This window comes from Babylonia areolata, chromosome 11 (assembly GCF_041734735.1).
Source record: "Babylonia areolata isolate BAREFJ2019XMU chromosome 11, ASM4173473v1, whole genome shotgun sequence".
NCBI lineage: Eukaryota > Metazoa > Mollusca > Gastropoda > Neogastropoda > Buccinidae > Babylonia > Babylonia areolata.
In genome coordinates, this window is record NC_134886.1 from 2,177,060 (window position 1) to 2,196,482 (window position 19,423).

Sequence of the window (19,423 nt, forward strand, 5' to 3'; positions counted from 1 at the left end):
TGTTGTTTGATGCGTTGTGCTGTGCTGTGGTGCACTGTGCTATAATGCAGTGTATTGTTTTGCGTTCTATTGTATACAATTTGCATTTCATATGGCATGTGTTTTCTTGCACTTCATTGTATTGCATTATATTTCTGTTACTCTCGCTCCCATATCTGGTGCTGTAATTTGATCGTGTTGTGTCATAAATGCTGTATTGTGTTGTATGATTTGTGTCATACTTCCCAGTTCAAATTCGTGCTTGTCTCCCTCGGGAGAGTACGTCACCACAGTGCAGCGCCACTCCTTTGTGTTGTTGTTGTTGTTGTTGGCAAATGCATACTTTTGGAATCAAAAGGCTCTTTTTCTACATATGTTTAACAATGGACAACCCATTTGTTGCCACTGATGGGTTCTTTTACATGCTGCGCTAAGTGCATGCCGCAGAGGTTTATCGTGTCATCCGAAAAAGACTAGTACCCAGACCACCGCTCAAGCTCCAGTGGATGGAGGAGTAAGAAATAAAATCCTGGTCCTTATCCTGGGGGAGGCGTGGGGGGGGGGGGGGGGGGGGCATTTTGCCCCAGTTAGACAAGGCACCAGAAAAAAGCTGGGCGCGATATTGAATTATTTCCTCGGAGGAGCTCAGGCCTGTCTGTCAGGCCGGTCTTTTTATTTTACAGTCATAATGTTCATTTGTTTATTTATTCATTTATTTATCCGTTTATTTATTTATCTGTTTATCTATTTATTTAGTGATCCATTGATCTATTCATTTGTCTGTTTTATTTGTTGTTGTTTTTCTTTATTTTTTGTCTTGGACATCTCACCATCCATTCACACATCCCCCGGCTGATCTGTGTTCAATTGTGGCAGGTCCACTTCCTTTGCGTTAGCTGTGCTTGACTATGTGTGTATACATATGTATGTGTACATAACTACATGCATGTATATGAATGTGTATTGTGTGTGCGTGTGCGTGTGTTTATGTAAGTTTGTGCCTGCCTATGTGTGCGTATGTGTTAGGGTAGCTGTTAGATACACATGTATGTTAAAATGTATGTATGCAGCGTGTATGTGTGTGTGTGTGTGTGTGTGTGTAGTCACATTTTGGTGTGTGTATGTAACATAGATATGATGATGTTTTATGTTAACAAAAGCGTTTTTGTAAAGCACCTAGAGCAGATTTCTGGATAGTGTGCGATATGAGTATCCATTATTATTATTATTATCTTCATCTCACTCATTTAATTCGCGTTTTAGCGCTAAAGTCATTCAGTCCCTACGCTGTCAGGCCTTCGCCAATACTTTCGTTGCAGAGTGCTGACGCAGGTTCGGTTTTTCAAGGTAAGTTAACTGAGTCTGTCTCTTTCCCCCTCCTCCCCCCATCCGCACTTCACACTTGTTCTCTTCAAGGCCTGACTAAGCGCGTTGGGCTACGCCGCTGGTCAGGCATCTGCTTGGCAGATGTGGTGTAGCGTATATGGATTTGTCCGAACGCAGTGACGCCTCCTTGAGCTTCTGAAACTGAAACTCTCTTCAAACTGGAATCTGGAAACCAGCAAACAAGCAAGCCGAGTTTTCTGACTGTTGTAGATGGGGGAAACAAAATCACAGCACATTTTATATCACTCTCTCAATGCCTTTTTTTTTTGTTTACTTTTTTTATTGCCTCTGTTGTGATTAGGTCCATTTTAAATAATACCAGAAAGTTGTCTGTTTTCCTTAATGCATTTCTAGAAACTTGTGACAGATTTGATAATCACCGTCGGCGGCTTCCGAAGTTATCATGTTTGTTTGTTTTCACTTTTACAGACACGAGACATTCAGACATTCTGCTTTTTTCACCTAAGCAGCTGTTTATTTCCATCAGAAGAATCTCTACAGTCGGATAGTTACGTTTTGTGAAAATCCGTCTGAAAACTCTTTCTTTCTTTATATCTGTCTTTTACAAAGTGTGATTCCGACGGCAAGACCAGTCAAGGGACAAAACTCTAGACAATAAGAATGTTACAATCATGCAGCGGTTATCTTTCTTATCTCAGTGTGTAAATTCTGGGTGTTAGTGGTGGTGATGGTGCGTGTGTGTGTTTGTGTGTGAGGGGGGGGGGGGGGGGGCGGGGATGCATTGGCATCTTACAGATTCAGTATGCAATCACCAGGAAGAGGGACAGGTTGGACGTCAGAGTGACGAAAGCCATGTGTGGTGCCGGCGACTGCTGGACAGACCACCGCCTCATTGTGTCCAATTTCAGGCTTCGCATTCTGCCCATGAGAAGACCCGAAGGTCAGAAGACTGCAAAGAGGCTGGATGTCTCCAAGCTGAAAAGCAGCAAGGCTGCAGAAGAACTCGCCGACGACCTTGAAGGCAGACTGCCAGACACACCACAGGAAGACGGGACCAGCGCTGAGGAACTGACACATGATATCTATACTCATATTTGTATTACGAAATGTTCTGAGTAGCACATGTAGAGCCTTATTTGCTTGATTTGTGTGTGCGTGTGTGCCGTGGAAGCCGCGATACGTAGCCTAGAAATGAGTGTGTGGAGGAGAGGGGGTACGGGGGGTGCTAGGTAATGTGTGTGTGTTTGTGTGTTGGGGCTCATGTACGTTTATGTGTATTTGATTGTGCTTTCATTTCTGTGAAACTGCAGGTTTGTTGCATGTCTGTTATGCATATGTGTGCGTATGTGTGTCTGCATGTTTTACATTTATTTGCTTAATTATCATCATAGTCGTCTTTTTTTTTTTTTTGTACACTTACATACTTCTGCACCTTACATTATCATAGTAGTTCTTTTTTTATGTATTTATCTATTATTTACTTACTTTGTGTGTGTTGCTGTTTTATTTATTTATTTTCATTTATTTTATTTTTTCTCAAGGCCTAAGCGCGTTGGGTTACGCTACTGGTCAGGCATCTGCTTGGCAGATGTGGTGTAGCGTATATGGATTTGTCTGAACGCAGTGACGCCTCCTTGAGCTACTGATACAATGTTGCTTTGCCACACCCAATGTAATTTCTCTTCATAAAGTAAGTCATTCTCAGCTTATTGGAGTTAGATGAAAGGTCATGGACCAGTCGAGAGAGCATGAAAGGGGACAGGGTGGTCAACGAAATTTACCTTTCACAGATTATCGCCACGGACAGGACAGCCAATAATTCCCAATTTTCATAAAAACCTGAGGTTGAAAAAGCAAACGCGTTTTATAATCTTTCATGCTTTTTTGTCACCGATCAGCTGACCGACTTTGTTGAGAAGGCAAACTAGCATGTACCGTTGACACTTTAAAGTTGGCCCAATTGCAACCTGGAGTGAGTGAACGTTATGGAAAAAGCTTCCCATTCTGTGGAGGGAGTTTTGTTGTCACAAAGCTAGACTTAAGTTGGAGAAATTGAACTTTGATGTTGACAGAACCCATGTTTGTCTTTGTCGTGTTATTCCCTTATATGCCTGCAAGAGTTCTGTTAACATAAACATATTTTACCTACATGTAAAATCTGACAAGTCATTTGCAGCCTTACGTTTCTTCTTTTTGGTTCTTCACTTTGAAATGTTTAAAAATTCATCTGCATGAATTTTGAAATGCCTGAGAAGTAGTCTGCAATCAAAATAATTTGGGGGAAAAGCCAGATTCAGAACCCTCATTCACTTTCCTTCTTAAAAACATTTACTTTCTCTATCGCTACTAACTCGAAAAAAAATCATTTACTCATTATCCCTTAATCCTCAAAAATCAAAATCCTGGACAAGGGGGAAGCGTGGGTTTTTTTTTTTTTTTTTTTTTTAATTCTCAAGCACTGAACGTGATTGTTTGCTGCACATAATTTTGAAAAACGACGTAAAATGTGTGCACCACCCGTCACAAAAAATGGGTCTAATTAATTGATGGACCACCCTTTAGAAAAGTTTGCAAAATTTTAAAATGTGGGTGTGTTTTTAAATGAAAATTTCATTTCACAAAACAGATTTGGCTCTCACAGCCTGATCAATGCTTTGGGTTTATGCAGGGCATCAAGCATCTGCTTTTTTTCCATCCTCAATAGCAGATGCGTGGTGTAGTGCTTATAGATCAGTCCACGTTTTGACAACTCTAACTGAAGCTCTTGAAGGGGTCTGTGAAAATCCCGCGACTTCCAGAAGCTGCAAGGTAAAAAAAAAATATATTTCCATGACTTTTCCAACGCTGGAATTGGAATTCCCAATTTCTCCAAAACTTTTCTAGACCTCCATGACAAGGCAGCAGCCGCCTGCATTTGACCTATCTAAAATGTTCCTGAGCTAACACACACTCTGCTATGCTTCAGCACACATTAGAAACACATCTCACCACAGAAAAAAAACCCAAAACCCATAAGTTTTCATCATTTATTCATTGATTAGGAGGATGATCACTCATTGATAGCATACTTTCAAGGCAATCGAATCAATGCACACTTTACAAACAACAGTCACTAAAAATGCCCTACTAGTTAGAACTGTATGCCTTAACCCATACAATGCTCATGTTGTTCGCTGTATCAACAACTTCATGAATGAGTCAGTTAAAGACTGTTTGCACCTTCCGAATAAGGAAACGTTGACCTGATTGAAACTCTGACAAGGTTACCAGAAAGTCAATACACAACCAACAGAAATACTGTCCACTATCATAAAAAGCCTTATTCAGAAACAATTGTCAACTTCATACAGATTACTAAGGACACAACCAACAGAAAAAATGTCCATTTCATGATTGGTGTTTCACTATCAGAGGTTTATCTACAATAAAAACACTGAAGCATTCAAATCTCTCATAGGTTCACTGTATTGGACAACTTTCAGAATGGTGTTTATAAATTTGGCTTCTGAACTGATGTGACCTTGAAGTCCTACAAGTCCCGACATTCTGGCATGTAAGCTTAAAGAGCAACTTGAACTGTTTGAGCTGAAGATGGAGAGTTGTTTCTTTAATCAAATAAAAATAAATCCAAACATGCACACAGTGACTATTTACCCATCCCCTCAAACCTGTAGAGATACCTATCCTGTGCCGAGTCTGGTGGAGTGATAGACAAAAGAGGAGATTGCCCAGACTATGCCATCCAAACACTGATGGTCAGACTAGGACATGACTAGTGCACGTAAAAAAAACACACACACAAAAAAAAAGGGGGGGGGGGGGGGGGGAAGCACGTCTTAACCCTGGCTAATCCCTGCTGGTAAATATGGGATGCATACGTTTGTCTATATCCAATGACTGTCCATTCCGTTATGTCTCTTTTTAACCACTTTTAAACATATCTGAAATCTGATCTTTAGTAGCCGCATCTATTCATATTGTGGAAGCCCAGTAAGCCACATGTGACCCCCCAAAAAAAATTTTTTTTTTAAAAAAGGTCCCAGGCACCTCTCCTCATTTACTTAAATGCTTGCAAAAGTAGTAACAGCCAAAACCAAATCTCTATCGCTTTTAAATTAACTAAAACCTGTCCCTTTAACAGTATCCGAAGCTGATAATGTCAAAATATGACCAATGGGATTAATGGTATACACCCCATCTCCACATATTTTTTTTTTTAATGGAGTCACTGCTTATCATAACTTCGTTCTACAAACGCATCAGCTGACCAGCAAAGACTATTGCCCTCTTTCATGTTTCAAGTAAAATACTAACTACCAGCAAAGACTATTGCCCTCTTTCATGTTTCAAGTAAAATACTAACTATCCTGGATAAAAACTATTTAGATGAGAATACTAGCTGTCATTTCGCCCTGGGGTATTAAACATTAGACAAAGAACAGCAGCCCATGACCAAACAGCCTGACCTGGTGGACCACTGGTTAACACCACTGGCTCAAGGCCACGGGGGAAATGTCTCACAGAACCGACATCATCTGCCTTCACTTCTTCCTGCTTGCCACTGATTACCACACAGTCCTATTTTATGGGGTCTTAAACAGAACTATCTGTCAGACTGTCCAATGTATAAAATCCCTGTACACTATCACCATGACCAATGACAAAGGAAAACAAAGACAATAGCATAGCTCCATGTTGAAATGCTCACAGTGAAAATAAGTGTTGCCCTGTCATGACCTGGCATCCACAGCCATTCTTCCCAAACAACAAAACACTGACATACTTTTAACAAGTCACAACTGATGTCTGTACTTTGAACAGTCAAAATTTATGTCTAACTAGGGGGACCAAATTTGGGACAGATATCAAAGCCATCTTGCATCTCTGTAATCTATTCATTTTTCAACCACCACCAAACAATGCTAACCAATACTAATTTAATTCAATGACATCCTCCCACTTCATATTTCACACAAGAGTGGATGCATTTTTGAAATGGTTTAAATGCTGTGTACACCCTGTGTGTGACGTTTCAAGCCACACAAACTGATCTCTGGGAGAGGGAAAGAGAATCTGAATCATCACAGCAAAAAAAAAAAAAAAGGGGCAAAAAAAAAGAAAGAAAAAAAAAGAAACCACCATCACATCAAATTCAACAAGTGCCCAAAACAAACTTGATATTCATAGTTGAAATTCAATTATCGAAGTCCTATGAAACGCTTTCACAGAAAAAGTCTGCGGCTGTATCTTCCAAGTCAACTTCGAACAGTGACCACATCTGCTAGAGACATCATGATTAGTAGCAAACAGCAGGTCTGACTCACCATGATTCAGCAACTCTGCTGTAGACTTCACTAACATTTAAACCTGTACGACAAAACACGATTGTGGGTTAATCATTAATCCAAGAAGAGAGAAGAAAAAAAAAAATCACCACCAACAGTGTCTCTGACAAGAGCACAGACCCCCAGACCCCTGTTGTGTGGCGTGAAGGTCTCTCCCTCTGACCCAGCTCATAACAGTTCCTGAGTTGCGAGTCAGGTCCTCACAGTCCGCAGTGCACAAGAAAACTACCTGATCAGGGCCTTGGCTCAGCGAGGGGATAGCTGTCAATACAGGAAGTTACCCTCTGACCAGAGACCACACTAAAAACCCCTCCAGTGATGTCCTAAGTGTTCAATTTCTACGTTGACAAAAAGAGAAAAGATAGAGAAAGAGCAACGTCAGAGCCCTCAGCGCCAAGCTGGATAGAAAGAAAGAAAGAAAGCTATATGGAGATAGGTACTGGACTGTCCTCCCCCTGACAGTGCTGCTGCCGCTGTGTGGGACAGACCAGTCAGTCAGCAGTCCTTCAGCAGCCCTCATGAGGACTTGTCTTGTTTGGTGCCCACCACCATCTCCTCCCCCATCGCCTTCAGCACGGTCACCTGAAACAATCCAACAGGAAATGGGTACTGTGTCTACATGTGAAACAATCCACCAGTGTGTGTCACTCTGAAGCGCACAGAGCTTCTAGAATAGGCCTCACAGCCAGACGTCTTAATAAGGAAATAAATTAACACAATATGACATGTTTACTGTCTTGCACCTCAGTTGGAAAAAATGTATTTACTGATCACTACTGCTCACAGCCTATCCAAAGACACAGGGCCATACAAGGGCTATGTTAGTACGTTAGAAATGTGTGGCAGGTCACACTGAGTTCAGTTTATTCAGTTACATTCAAATACTGATCATTATTCCCCTTCCCAACACCCCCAGTATCGTCGAATATGTCCTGGTTAAACAAAAAAAGGTGAAAAATATTGTAAATATGATCACCTAAAAAAAAAGTGAGATGAAAAACACTGTGTGCTTTTCACCTAAAAGATGTAAAGCACTGCATGCTTGATCACCTGAATCATGAAAAAAAAAACAACAACTGTGCTTGTTCACCTAGCAGATGAAAAACACTATCATCACCTTAAAGTGATAAAGCTGACTGTGTGCTTGTTCACCTAAAAAAGATAAAAATCTGATATGTACTTGTTCTGAAAGTGAGATGAAAACACTGTGTGCTTGTTCACCCAAAAGGGATAAGAGGACTGTATGTGCGTTCACCTTAAGTAATACACACTGTATGTGTGCTTGTTCTAAAAGTGAAATGAAAATTACTGTGTGCAAGTGTTGTTCAGTAATAAACGTCCTGTGAGACCAATACTGTGTGCATCAGTTTTTTTCTTTTTTTTTTCATCTTTCCTCCAAAATTAGTACCCACAAGACTTCCCCTCTAAATTCGATATACCCTTCTGTGATACTGGTAGGGTGTGAGGGGGGGGGGGGGGGCAGGGGGAGGAGGGATAGGGGAAACTAAGATGGCTACTGTGTTGGAGAACAACAACAAAAAGTGTTCTCTCCATTGAATCTCCACTCAACTTTATTTCTCTCTTTGAAACCTTCAACACAGAAATAGGAAAATTACACATGCAATTATTCTATCATCAGTTACAATAAAAATTAAGTTAAAAATTAAATCAGTCAATCATCATAAATCTTTCAAACTTTGTATTCATATAAAATAACTATTCAAAAAGTTATCACTCTAGAAAGCAATTATTGCCAGAAATTATAGAAAAATAATTGTTGAACTTCATGGTGACAAAAAGAGAAGAAAAAAAAGGGTAACTGTAACTCATGCAAGGACTTTTTTTTTCCTTAATAATATTAACAACAACAAAAAGTGGTTGGGTCCAACTTTCTCTGAAACGAGCAGTAAAACTCACCATAAAGGTTTCTCCTTCATTCAGTTTCTCCAATTTATCTTTCAACTGTGCGTACACATCACACTCTGGAGTTGGGACCTTGAGGTCTTCACGCATGCCACCATTGTCGTCCATCAGGCTGAGATACTCACCGTCAACACTCACTGCCTGAAAACACCAAGCAGCTGCCTTTAGCATGCTTCCTTTCCACACTCACTGTTCCAATACATGCAACTTAAAGTCCCATACTTTTTCCAGACCATACTGAAAATTGTCTATATCCAATACACATGACTAAAAAAAATTCTGCTGTACCAAAGACAAAAGATTGTCAGATATCTTGGAATCAATGTAAAATTTTCATCAATGTTCTTTCATATTTTTCTCTAAATGCATGAAGCTGCTGAAAGCTACTGGTCCAAGGTATTTTAATTTCAAGACACCCGAAGTCCCTAAAAGGCGCAAAATATTTTTCCAAGACTTCCTGCACTGCATTTCCTAAATCTTTTCCAGCCCTAGAAATGGTTCCCTTATTTTTTCCGAGTCTTTTTCTCACTTCTATGACTGTTTAAACCCTTATTAGCCCATTAATTCCAACAAAATGTGACACCTTCAAATAGGAGGAGTTTGTATTATACCCCATGTTTGGTGATGCATATACTTAACATGTCAAACAGATGCAAACTAGGCCTATCGGTTTGCTCTGCTTGGCCAAATTTCGCGCGGCTAATAGTGAAAAGACGCCCCGTCTTGCCCGATCCGCTCTTAGCCAATCAAACGCCTCTAAAAGCTATAAGTGCTGAATCATTCCTTTGGCCAAGGCTCTCCACGCCATCTTGTCAGGTTTTCGCTCTGTCTCGTCTTACGCTTTTTTTTTTTGCTATTAAGCGTATTCATTTGGCCTTATTTTCAACTTTTCTCAATCATAACAGTTCTATTTTCACACCAACCTTCTGACCATACTACCACCATTTAACCCATAGGCTGCCTATAAGTCGAGATAACTCGTCATAGCAAGCATATACACTTCACTGCCACAATGAAGAGATAACTCGTCATCGAAATATTCTTTTCCCTGCTTTGCATTCAGTTCGTTGACAAAAATGCTGGTAGCTTTAGCTTGGGGAATCTTTCTAGATTCTATTCATAGCTAGAAACACCATCAACGTCATGAGGCAATCCTTTATTTGAACATTTTGGTTGGGTTACTGGCCACAGTGACTGCCTGGCTCCTCTCCTCACTCACTCAACAAAATGTCGGACTGACGCCGTGCTCAAGACATGCGATGGTGGCGAACTAAATCAACCAAGATTGCTTTCTTTAGCTGATGCTCAGAAAGAATAGAAGCGTAAATTCGAAGAAGACAGTGATGAACATTTATAGGACGATTTGATAGAAAATAAAGAGAGCAATCAAGAGAGTGGCCAAGATACATCAGTGAGTCAGTGATGCCGGCTGTACAGTCGTAGCTGACGACAGACTGACTGAATTATTAGCAGGACACCGTGTGTGCGATTTTCTTGATACTCGGCCAACACAGTCTCATGAGAACTGGATACAGTGATCGTGTGAGAGGGGTGAAGAGGAGGGGGGGTGGAGACTGAGGGGGTGTGGCCTCACATCCGTATCACTTGGAGAAGTCACAATGCATTGTGTATATCTCTTTTTCAATTCTTTTTTATTGTGGTTTTTCTAGTATGATTTTGTGCGTGCAGATATCCTTTTGTCCAGAAAATATGATATTTTAGTGCAAATTACCTGACTAATGTTTGTAATGAACAAGTTGAAAATGTGACCAAAAAAACCCCCCACTTATTTCAAAACAACAGCATGTCACTAAAAATATATAAAATGGGAAAATATCATGTTTTCTGTATTCTTTATTCATTTACCTTTCAGAAAATATATACTTTTATGGGTCTTTCTCCAATAACAAAGAGCACAGAATTTTTTGAAAATTTGTACACGTTTTCTGTGAAAAAAAAACAAAACAAAAAAAACCTGGCAAATAGATTTCACTTAAATCTTATTTCCCTGGCAGCGAAAGGGTTAAGAAAAAAATCCCTAGAATTGTTTCACCATCACTGAACACAACATCAACCTGAAAAGTCCTGCCCACATCAGACCAGCATTTCACCATTTTAATATGCATGCATCTTAAATGTTATGTGTCGGCCTTGAAACCCATTCCTGTTTTACACAACTTTATCAAACAGATAATACATGACATAAGTAGCTACTGTAAGCTGCAAGCTTCCCACAGAGACTAAGTTTAAAGCATGATGGCAGACCAAAATTTGTAAATCTTAAAACTAACCTGTAACTCAGTAAGGTTTTCTAATTAATTCAACACCCTTTTTATAAAAAGTGCCATGAAATAAACAGTTACAGTTGTCATTCATAAATTTTCTTTTGATAGTCAATAAATGGTTAGTTCCAGGCAATATGGAGGATTTTCCCCCTATAATCATTTTTGTATCTAACCTGGTACAGACACAATAATAGGTCCCATTCCTGTCCTGTGCAAAATACCAGGCCATCATGGACAGCCAAAAATGACAGCAGCTATACCTAGTTATCTACCTTCCCATGCTAACCTTCCTTATGTTCAAGTTGAAAGCCTCCCTTCCCATACTATGTTCCCTTCTGTTTACAGTGAAAGCCTCCCTAATCATAGTAACCTCCCTTCTTTTTATGTTGGAAGCTTCCCTTCTCATGGTAACATCCCGTTTCTGTTGAAAGCTTCCATTCCCATAGAAACCCCCTTCTGTTTTGGTGGAAGCCTCCCTTCCTTTCCCATAATAACCTGCCTTCTGTTCATGGTCAAAGCCTCCCTTCCCATAACCTGCCTTCTGTTTAATTTCGAGGAGCAGTGGAAAATATATTATTCTTTTGAAAAAAAGAAATCTTTTTTATGGTCCATACATTATTGTGACCTACCAGTGCAAAGCAGCATGGCTAGGAGTGTAGGGCTCGCCTTAATGTAGCAACCAAACGCACTGAGATGTTGCAGGCAAAAACTTCAATTTTCTTATCTGGTAAGGAAGCTTAATCCTGAACACTTTACACCTCCCACATTTTTTTTCCTGCTTAAAAAAGTTGCAAAGAATTGTAAAACTAGACATGAAACAAGAGAATTGAAGGCAGTTCTCACTTGGTATTCCGATCTGGTGACCACCGGGCAACTCATGTTATGGGTGGAAGGACAGATGTCTTCGTACTTCTTGCCAGTGAAGACATCCAAAGCGACCAGGTGAACCTGCACACAGAATAAATCATCTCATAGTCCTGTCACACATTACTGATTAACCCTCTGGCCATGACAGAAACATCATAAGGAAACTTCTAAATCTTGTGTGAAGGGAACCACCTCTGCACTAAACTTTTATGTACCAAACAAAACATTACAACAAAATATAAACAAGGAAATATTTATTTCACTAAGACAGCTCATGATAAACAGAAAATGTCAAAGTTTTACAAACAATAAACTGGAAACATCTTAATTGTGAAGAATGAAAAAAAAAAAAAAAAAAAATCCAACATGTTCTTGAAAAAGTCTGAAGATGTGTGTGGATTGAAGATCATGAAAACTGACTGAGTGATCTTTTGTGTGTGTGTGTGTGTGTGTGTGCGCGCACGCACGCTTGTTTTTTCGTTCTCTAAATACTCTGCAGTTCAGGGATTGAATAGGGGACTTCCGGCAATACTGGGCGATTCAGGGGGCAGATGGTTAACATCAATCATCTCATGGTCCTCACACATCAATAGCAATCATGGTCCTCACACATATCAACAGCAATCATAGTCCTCACACACATCAACAGCAATCACCTCATGGTCCTCACACACATCAACAGTAATCATCTCATGGTCCTCACACACATCAACAGTAATCATCTCCAGGTCCTCACACAGAACAGCAATCATCTCATGGTCCTCACACACATCAACAGTAATCATCTCATGGTCCTCACACACATCAACAGCAATCATCTCCAGGTCCTCACACACATCAACAGCAATCATCTCCAGGTCCTCACACACATCAACAGCAATCATCTCCAGGTCCTCACACACATCAACAGCAATCATCTCGAGGTCCTCACACACATCAACAGGAATCATCTCATGGTCTTCGCACAATCTCATGGTCCTCACACACAACAGCAATCATCCCATGGTCCTCACACACAACAGCAATCATCTCATGGTCCTCACACACATCAACAGCAATCATCTCATGGTCCTCACACATCAACAGCAATCATGTCATGGTCCTCACACAATCTCATGGTCCTCACACACAACAGCAATCATCCCATGGTCTTCACAAATCAACATCAATTTTCAATTTGGGGCAGGACACATCAGTTGAGTAGGACGGGTGGTGGGAGGGGGAGGGGGGCAAGAGGGGTGTGTGATTGTCTCAATTAGGGGCAGGACACATGAGTAGAGTAGGTTGGGTAAGTGGGGAAAGGAGAGGTGTGATTGTTTCAATTTGGGGCAGGGCACATCAGTAGAGCAGGACATGGGAGGGGGGAAGGGGGAGAGGAAGGAAGGGGAGAGGGGTGTATGTGACATTTTGTTTCAATTAGGGTCTGGGCGCATCAGTGTAGTAGGACATGGAGGTAAGTGGGGAAAGGATGGGGCTGCGATTGTTTCAATTTGGGGCAGGGCACATCAGTGGAGAAGGACATAGAGGTAAGTGGGGAAAGGAGGGGTTATGTGACATTTTGTTTCAATTTAGGTCTGGGCACATCAGTGGAGTAGGACAGGGGTTTTAGCGGGGAAAGGAGGGGTGGTGTGTATGACATTTTCAGTTTCAAGGTGTCAAAGTATCAGACTTATCCATATATGCTGCATCAAATCTGTAGGGACAAAAAAATACACAAAATAAAATGATGAGATGTCAGGAGCCGGGTCGACCACATGTTAAAAAAAATAATAATAATAAAAAAATTTAAGTGACAGATTTATAATTATTCCCTTCCATACGACGTTAATAATGGTCATTTACAAGTCTATTGTACAGGATAAGACAAATCTGACAGCAATGTATATGCATACAAACACATCCACCAGAGTATTTCAAAACCATAGCTGGCCACCTCACCTTAGCATGTCCGTGTTTGCCAGTCTTTGAGGTAGACATTTCCACGATTTTGCATGGACGACCTTTGATCACGACATATTCGTTCTTCCTCAGGGCAGAGCACTGCTTGGGGTAGGTTGAAGATGCCCCAGAGTCGGCAGATTCAAAGTGGTGATCATCATCAGCCATTGTGGATCTTTTAAGTGTTATTTTTCTGCAACAATACAAAATAAAAGTTATGTGCCACCCAAGTCATTCATACACAGACATTACAATCCCCAACTAACATGAAGACTTTATCAGGACTGTACATATTAAAAACCACCAAATGACACAAATTAGTCAAGTTTATTATTTCAATATCATACCCATCTATTAGACACATCAAATGAATGTGGTTATAAGCAACATCACTGAAAATAGTTAAAAGTAATGCAAGACATAGCTGAGCAGAGCTTGGGATGTCCCAAATTGCACTTACCATTGTGTAAGAATATGTGTGCTTAATAATCCAAAAACAACATACAATTTAGCTACTGCTTAAGTGACAGCGATGCTTTTTTTCATTTTGTTTCTTGCATTTATTTAAGGATGGTTTTGGAGAGAGGTATGCAAGGGGGGAGTGTTCCTCCTTTTTCTTTCTATTCTAGAGCAAGTTGTGAATTTCAATGCATTTAAGTACTGCAATTAAAAGGAATGTAGACATATGCCAATTCCCTATTTTCCAGTATATAAATTACATTATTGCTGAGACAAGAAAAATCTGTGAACTGAAAATTTCTTCAACTCATCAGTTCTGATTTTCAGAACAGTTGTTTAGTATTTGTTCTGATTTTCAATTTCTAATTAATCCATTTTAACTGATGTACTTTATGACTGTAGCAATGTGGACTGTTGAACAACTACCATTTTTGAAGTCATACCCTGTCCATACCCAATGACTTATCTGTGAAAAGTATTACAGTGACAGCAGACACCTGTTTAAAAGTATCAGCAGTCATTCCATTTGTTCTATTTTTTAACTTACAGTACCCATTTGTCATGCAATCAGTGACACTTGATTGCCCTGCAAATAAGCTGATCAGAAATCTTAAAATGCAACCTACAGATTTAACAAAAACAAACTTGTCAAATCTGAAATTCATGCACAATAGACCTACAGTTGTGTATTACACTATATGGAAGATTGAAATGTGTATCAAGAAAAAAAAATATATATATATGTTTTGTAGTTGACTGAGGTAAAACAATTTGGAAGTTAATTTTTTTCAATTATTAATGCTCTTCTTCTAATTTATTAACCAAGAATATTTGTAGTATTGATGAGTATTTTAATTTTATTTTTAGGATTATTTTTGTCATATGAATAATTTTATGGATTATACTTTAAATTTGATGTGAATAGTCCGATTTTAGTTTTTACGAAGCCGCCAAGAAGTTCTGCACCCTGTATTAGTTAAGCCTGTTATTGTTTTAAAGGTATATTTTCTGTACAAAAATGATTAAAAATGCATAAATAATAGCTGTTAGAAATAGATGAAAAACAATATTTTGTTTATCTGTAGAATCGTATCATAATAAGGATGACACCAAACTGAGTAGATTTGGTTAAGATTTTCTCCATGTTTTAAGAAGAAAAAATGTGGGTGTGGAACGTGGATTTGAGAAAGAAAAGAATTGATCTGAGTTCAGATGTCGCAAGAGCCACTGTTGGTTATTGGTGCAACAAACAATATTGTCAGTGTCCTGATAACACTACCAGTTGCATGCCGGTGTACTACTGTAGTTGGCACCGACGTCTGATTTGCCATTTTGGGCATCCACATCAGGATCTTATTTTTGGAATGTGCCAAGAGATTTCTGGAACTGGTTCCTTGCAGTATAAAAAAAATAAATAATAATTTTTTTTTTTTTTAAATATTATATTTTAAACTTCATAAGATGTTACCAAAGAAAAGGATAAACTTTTCTTTTTTTGGTGTGTGTTCCAGTGTTTAGAAGGGTGTGTTTCGTGATCACCTTGCTGATGGTTTATGTCCTAAATGGCATGATTTAATTGTTGCTACCTAGGAGCAAATGTTTGTTTGAATATGATAAAGCAATATCTGTTGTAATTTGAGTACTGTTAGTGTGGCTGTATATTTGTTCTGTAAATTCTTGTTGTATGGTGTCCTGTTTGGACTGTGTGACAGGGTGTTGATATTGTTGTTCGTCGTATCGGTGTGTTGTCCTGTCTTACTCTTAGCCAAGCGAGTGAGTTGTGGATGTGGTGGGATCCTGCAAATTATAAATTTAATGTGTGCAGTTAAGCCTTTATTTATTAAGGGAAATAATCCCTGGGTTTTATTTATTCATATATTAAATACTTATTTCCTTTTTTTTTCAATTTTTTATCCACAATTTAATCATTTTTATTTTTGATATTTATTGACTTATTTTTATATTATTTTGTTTTTGTTTTTTTGGCTCACACTGCCACATAATATATATATATATATATATATATATATATATAAATTCACTGTGTCTGCCTTCAACTACTAAAAACATTTGTGTATTACACAATATGGAAGACTGAAATGTGTAAAAAATAAAATTTTCTAAAAAAAATCACTATGTCTGCCATCAACAACAGTAAACTAATGACCAAATCCACTGATTTCAATCTTCCATGTCTGATTTTTTTTCCTCTTCCAGACAGCACTGTGAAGACAGCTAGCATGTTCCTGATCTCTGATGTTCGCATCATTCATCCTTTGCAGGACAGCAGGTACAAAGAAACTGCCTCCCACCAGATCACTGAACACGTTTCAAAAACCTGTATTCAGAAAAGCTTGGACTCTGTTCAGTAAAATTGTCACCTGCTTAAGTCATACTTTCCCCCTTCTAAAATTCTTATACTTTTATGACCCAATGATATGAGGTACTTCAACTTCAAAACTGTCAGTCACAAAACACTTTATTCCAATATTAGAGGTCCGCTGATGCCAGATTTACTGATAATTAAAGCGTGAGTGAGTGAGTAAGAGAGACGGGGGCAATAGCAGGGTAAAGGGTGGAGATTTTTCCGATCTCCCAGGTCAACATATGAGCAGATCTGCCAATGCCTAAACCGCCTTCGTGTGTATACACACACAGAAGATTAAATACGCACGCTGAAGATCTTTTAACACATGTCAGCGTTTGGTGGGTTACGGAGACATTAAAATAGCCAGCATGCATGAAGTCGATGTTGGTCGTGTAACGGAAAGAAGAGGAGAGCTGGGAACGACACATTGGAGATTTCACTCATAAGGCTTGAACGTCTTCACTGCTTCTTAACAAACCACTGGCAAAATTCATGGAAAATTACAACAAAAACATGTCTATATCTGGTGATGCTGACAAAACAGTACATGCTGTGGACAGAGAGGTGTACAACAAGACAGTAGATATGTAATCTACATAGTTTACAGGCAATCCCAAAAATGACGCGCTAAACATCTTACAAATCGACGACCGAAAACAGACTATGATACATGTCAATCTCAACTGTTATGTCCCTTAATACATTTCAACTCATTTTAACAGCAACAATCTAACACGACCTTTGGAAGTGACAAGGTATTCCTACAATGGACAATGGTCAGTGGAATCTCGATTCCAAAATGGCGAACACATGATGTTCAGACCAACTCTTAATTTACTGTGAACAACGTTGGTCGGAATAAATCACCTCCCCCGCAAAAAAAATTAATACAGTAACATGAAACAACATTCTCAACCATCGAAACGTTAGTTACAGCATGAAAACACTTCTCTTCTGGTAACAATCTGTCGATCCTTACCTACTCACGTGTTAACCTGGTGCCCCGATTTGGCTTGCTGAAGAAAAGACCGAATGCGCATGCGCTCCACGTTTTTAAAGCGCCTTCCTATCCAAGAACGATAATTCAACAAGACTTCTTGTTGCTAAGATAGCGTGTTTTCATATTAATAAAAATAATTTTTTTACTTCAGACGTGAAGTGGGGGGAGATTAATAACAAATGACCCCCCTCCCCACTCCTGCCTTGTACAAAGTGTGCCCAGAACTGTTGAATACTGGTAAAAATTAACAAAGCTATACAAACACAAAAAACCTCGCTACACAATGGCGAAATTAATTTAGAACATCTTTCAACTGACATTGGAGAAAAATTTAATGATCATGTGCCGAAAAGGCTTTAAACACATTAACATATTACACGTAGACATTGTAAATTTTTTTCCGCTGCTGACTTAGCTGGTTTGTATTTTTATAGTCTGTTCACAGAAGTCGGAGATTTTAGAGAAGCGCAAAGCCGAGACAGCGAGAGTCGGATCGCCCGGACCACTGAGAGACTGAGTCGGAGAGACAGACAGACAGGCAGACAAACAAACAGACAGAGACAGAGATATATAAAGATATATGGATAATTCTAGGCACTATACCCGCATCCCCTATTTAAGAAATATTTCATTGATTATCTAAGTTATTTTTTTCTTCTTTTTTTTTTTTCTTTTTTGACATCTGTGTTCCCGTTGTTCAGGTTCAAATTGATGTCTTTCTTTAATCTAACGTCTTTTCACTTTGAGGGATATTAGACGTGTCATGTGTGTGTGTGTGTGTGTGTGTGTGTGTGTGTGTGGAGAAAGAGAGAGATTTGGCCGGGTTGTAGATGGTGGTTAAAGGGGGATATACAGAAAAAAAAAGGGAGTAAACTCAGTGGAACAATGGAATCAACAATTCGCAAATATCTGTGTAACGGCAATTAACAACATAAACACCAATAAAGAGAAAATCAGTGAAATTCAATATCCCGGCCGCGGATGTTCGCATCACAGAAATACTCCTATTGGACTATGTAACAGGGATTCGGCAATTTCAGTCAACAGTAATTGGTTGGACATTATTTCTTTTATGTTTTGTTCTGAAAATGTTCTGACTTTACAAGACTTTAGAACGTAACCTGACAATCGTTTGACACTGAAACAAAATGATTTCGTGTGATCTGCTGACCACAAACACTGGCACAATAAACGTTTTTGCTAAACTTCACTGAGTGTCTTGAAAGCATCTAGTCTTATTCGAGACACCAGAGAGGTTACTAGTCTGTGATAGAACGATGGGAAATCCATCAATTTGTATCGTGTAATTTCAGATATAATCCCCTTTTCCTTTGGGCATGAAATCCTGTCACAAGCACAAGCTTGACATCTGCTCCATATTGAAGATTCGAGAAGTCTACAACATTCTGAAACGGACTGTTTGTTAAGTATTTCAAAAGTATTCTCTATTCTTTGTGCATACTTTTTTGCCGATTTGTCGGCCATTTCATTTCCTATTATACCAATACTGTACGAGAGAGTACCCAACAAAATTCAGTAGTTGTGCCTTTGGCTGATATAATGTGCAATAAATATTATATTTCAAAAATAAGATATAGTCGAGTTGTTTTTGTTTTTTGTTGTTGTTTTTTATCAAACGATTGTAATGCATGTAAGACTGAGTCAACCGATAAAACAACCCTGAAAATAGTTACTGGGAGATTTATCAGATATTCCAACGCAAACAGTATAGCCACTAGTTCAGCTGTAAATATTGATAGCTTACTTCCAAGATACAAATGACCTTTCAGTTTTAAGTACAGGAATTACAAAAGCTGCACCCGTATTTTTATTTTCAAGTACTGAACCATCTGCTGAAGATGGTTTTGATACTTTTCATGTAGACGGATGTTTGCATTCACTTTCATAATGT

The 19,423-nt window shown here is 39.0% G+C and overlaps 1 protein-coding gene across 2 annotated transcripts; it reads right to left on the reverse strand.

The window, feature by feature from the left end:
- Nucleotides 1–4,338: 4,338 nt before the first annotated feature.
- LOC143287448 (eukaryotic translation initiation factor 5A-1-like) lies at nucleotides 4,339–17,598 on the reverse strand. Of its 2 annotated transcripts, none has more exons than XM_076595440.1 (5): nucleotides 17,491–17,598; nucleotides 13,685–13,877; nucleotides 11,723–11,827; nucleotides 8,589–8,735; nucleotides 4,339–7,253 (listed from the first exon to the last, which is right to left on the reverse strand). In XM_076595440.1, exons 2-5 carry the CDS (start codon nucleotides 13,850–13,852, stop codon nucleotides 7,188–7,190), a joined length of 486 nt encoding a protein of 161 aa, XP_076451555.1. In that variant the 5' UTR covers nucleotides 13,853–13,877; nucleotides 17,491–17,598; the 3' UTR covers nucleotides 4,339–7,187. The 2 variants fall into 2 exon arrangements, with proteins under 2 accessions (XP_076451555.1, XP_076451556.1); XM_076595441.1 differs by having other exon boundaries at nucleotides 17,499–17,528.
- Between the last annotated feature and the right edge of the window lie 1,825 nt (nucleotides 17,599–19,423).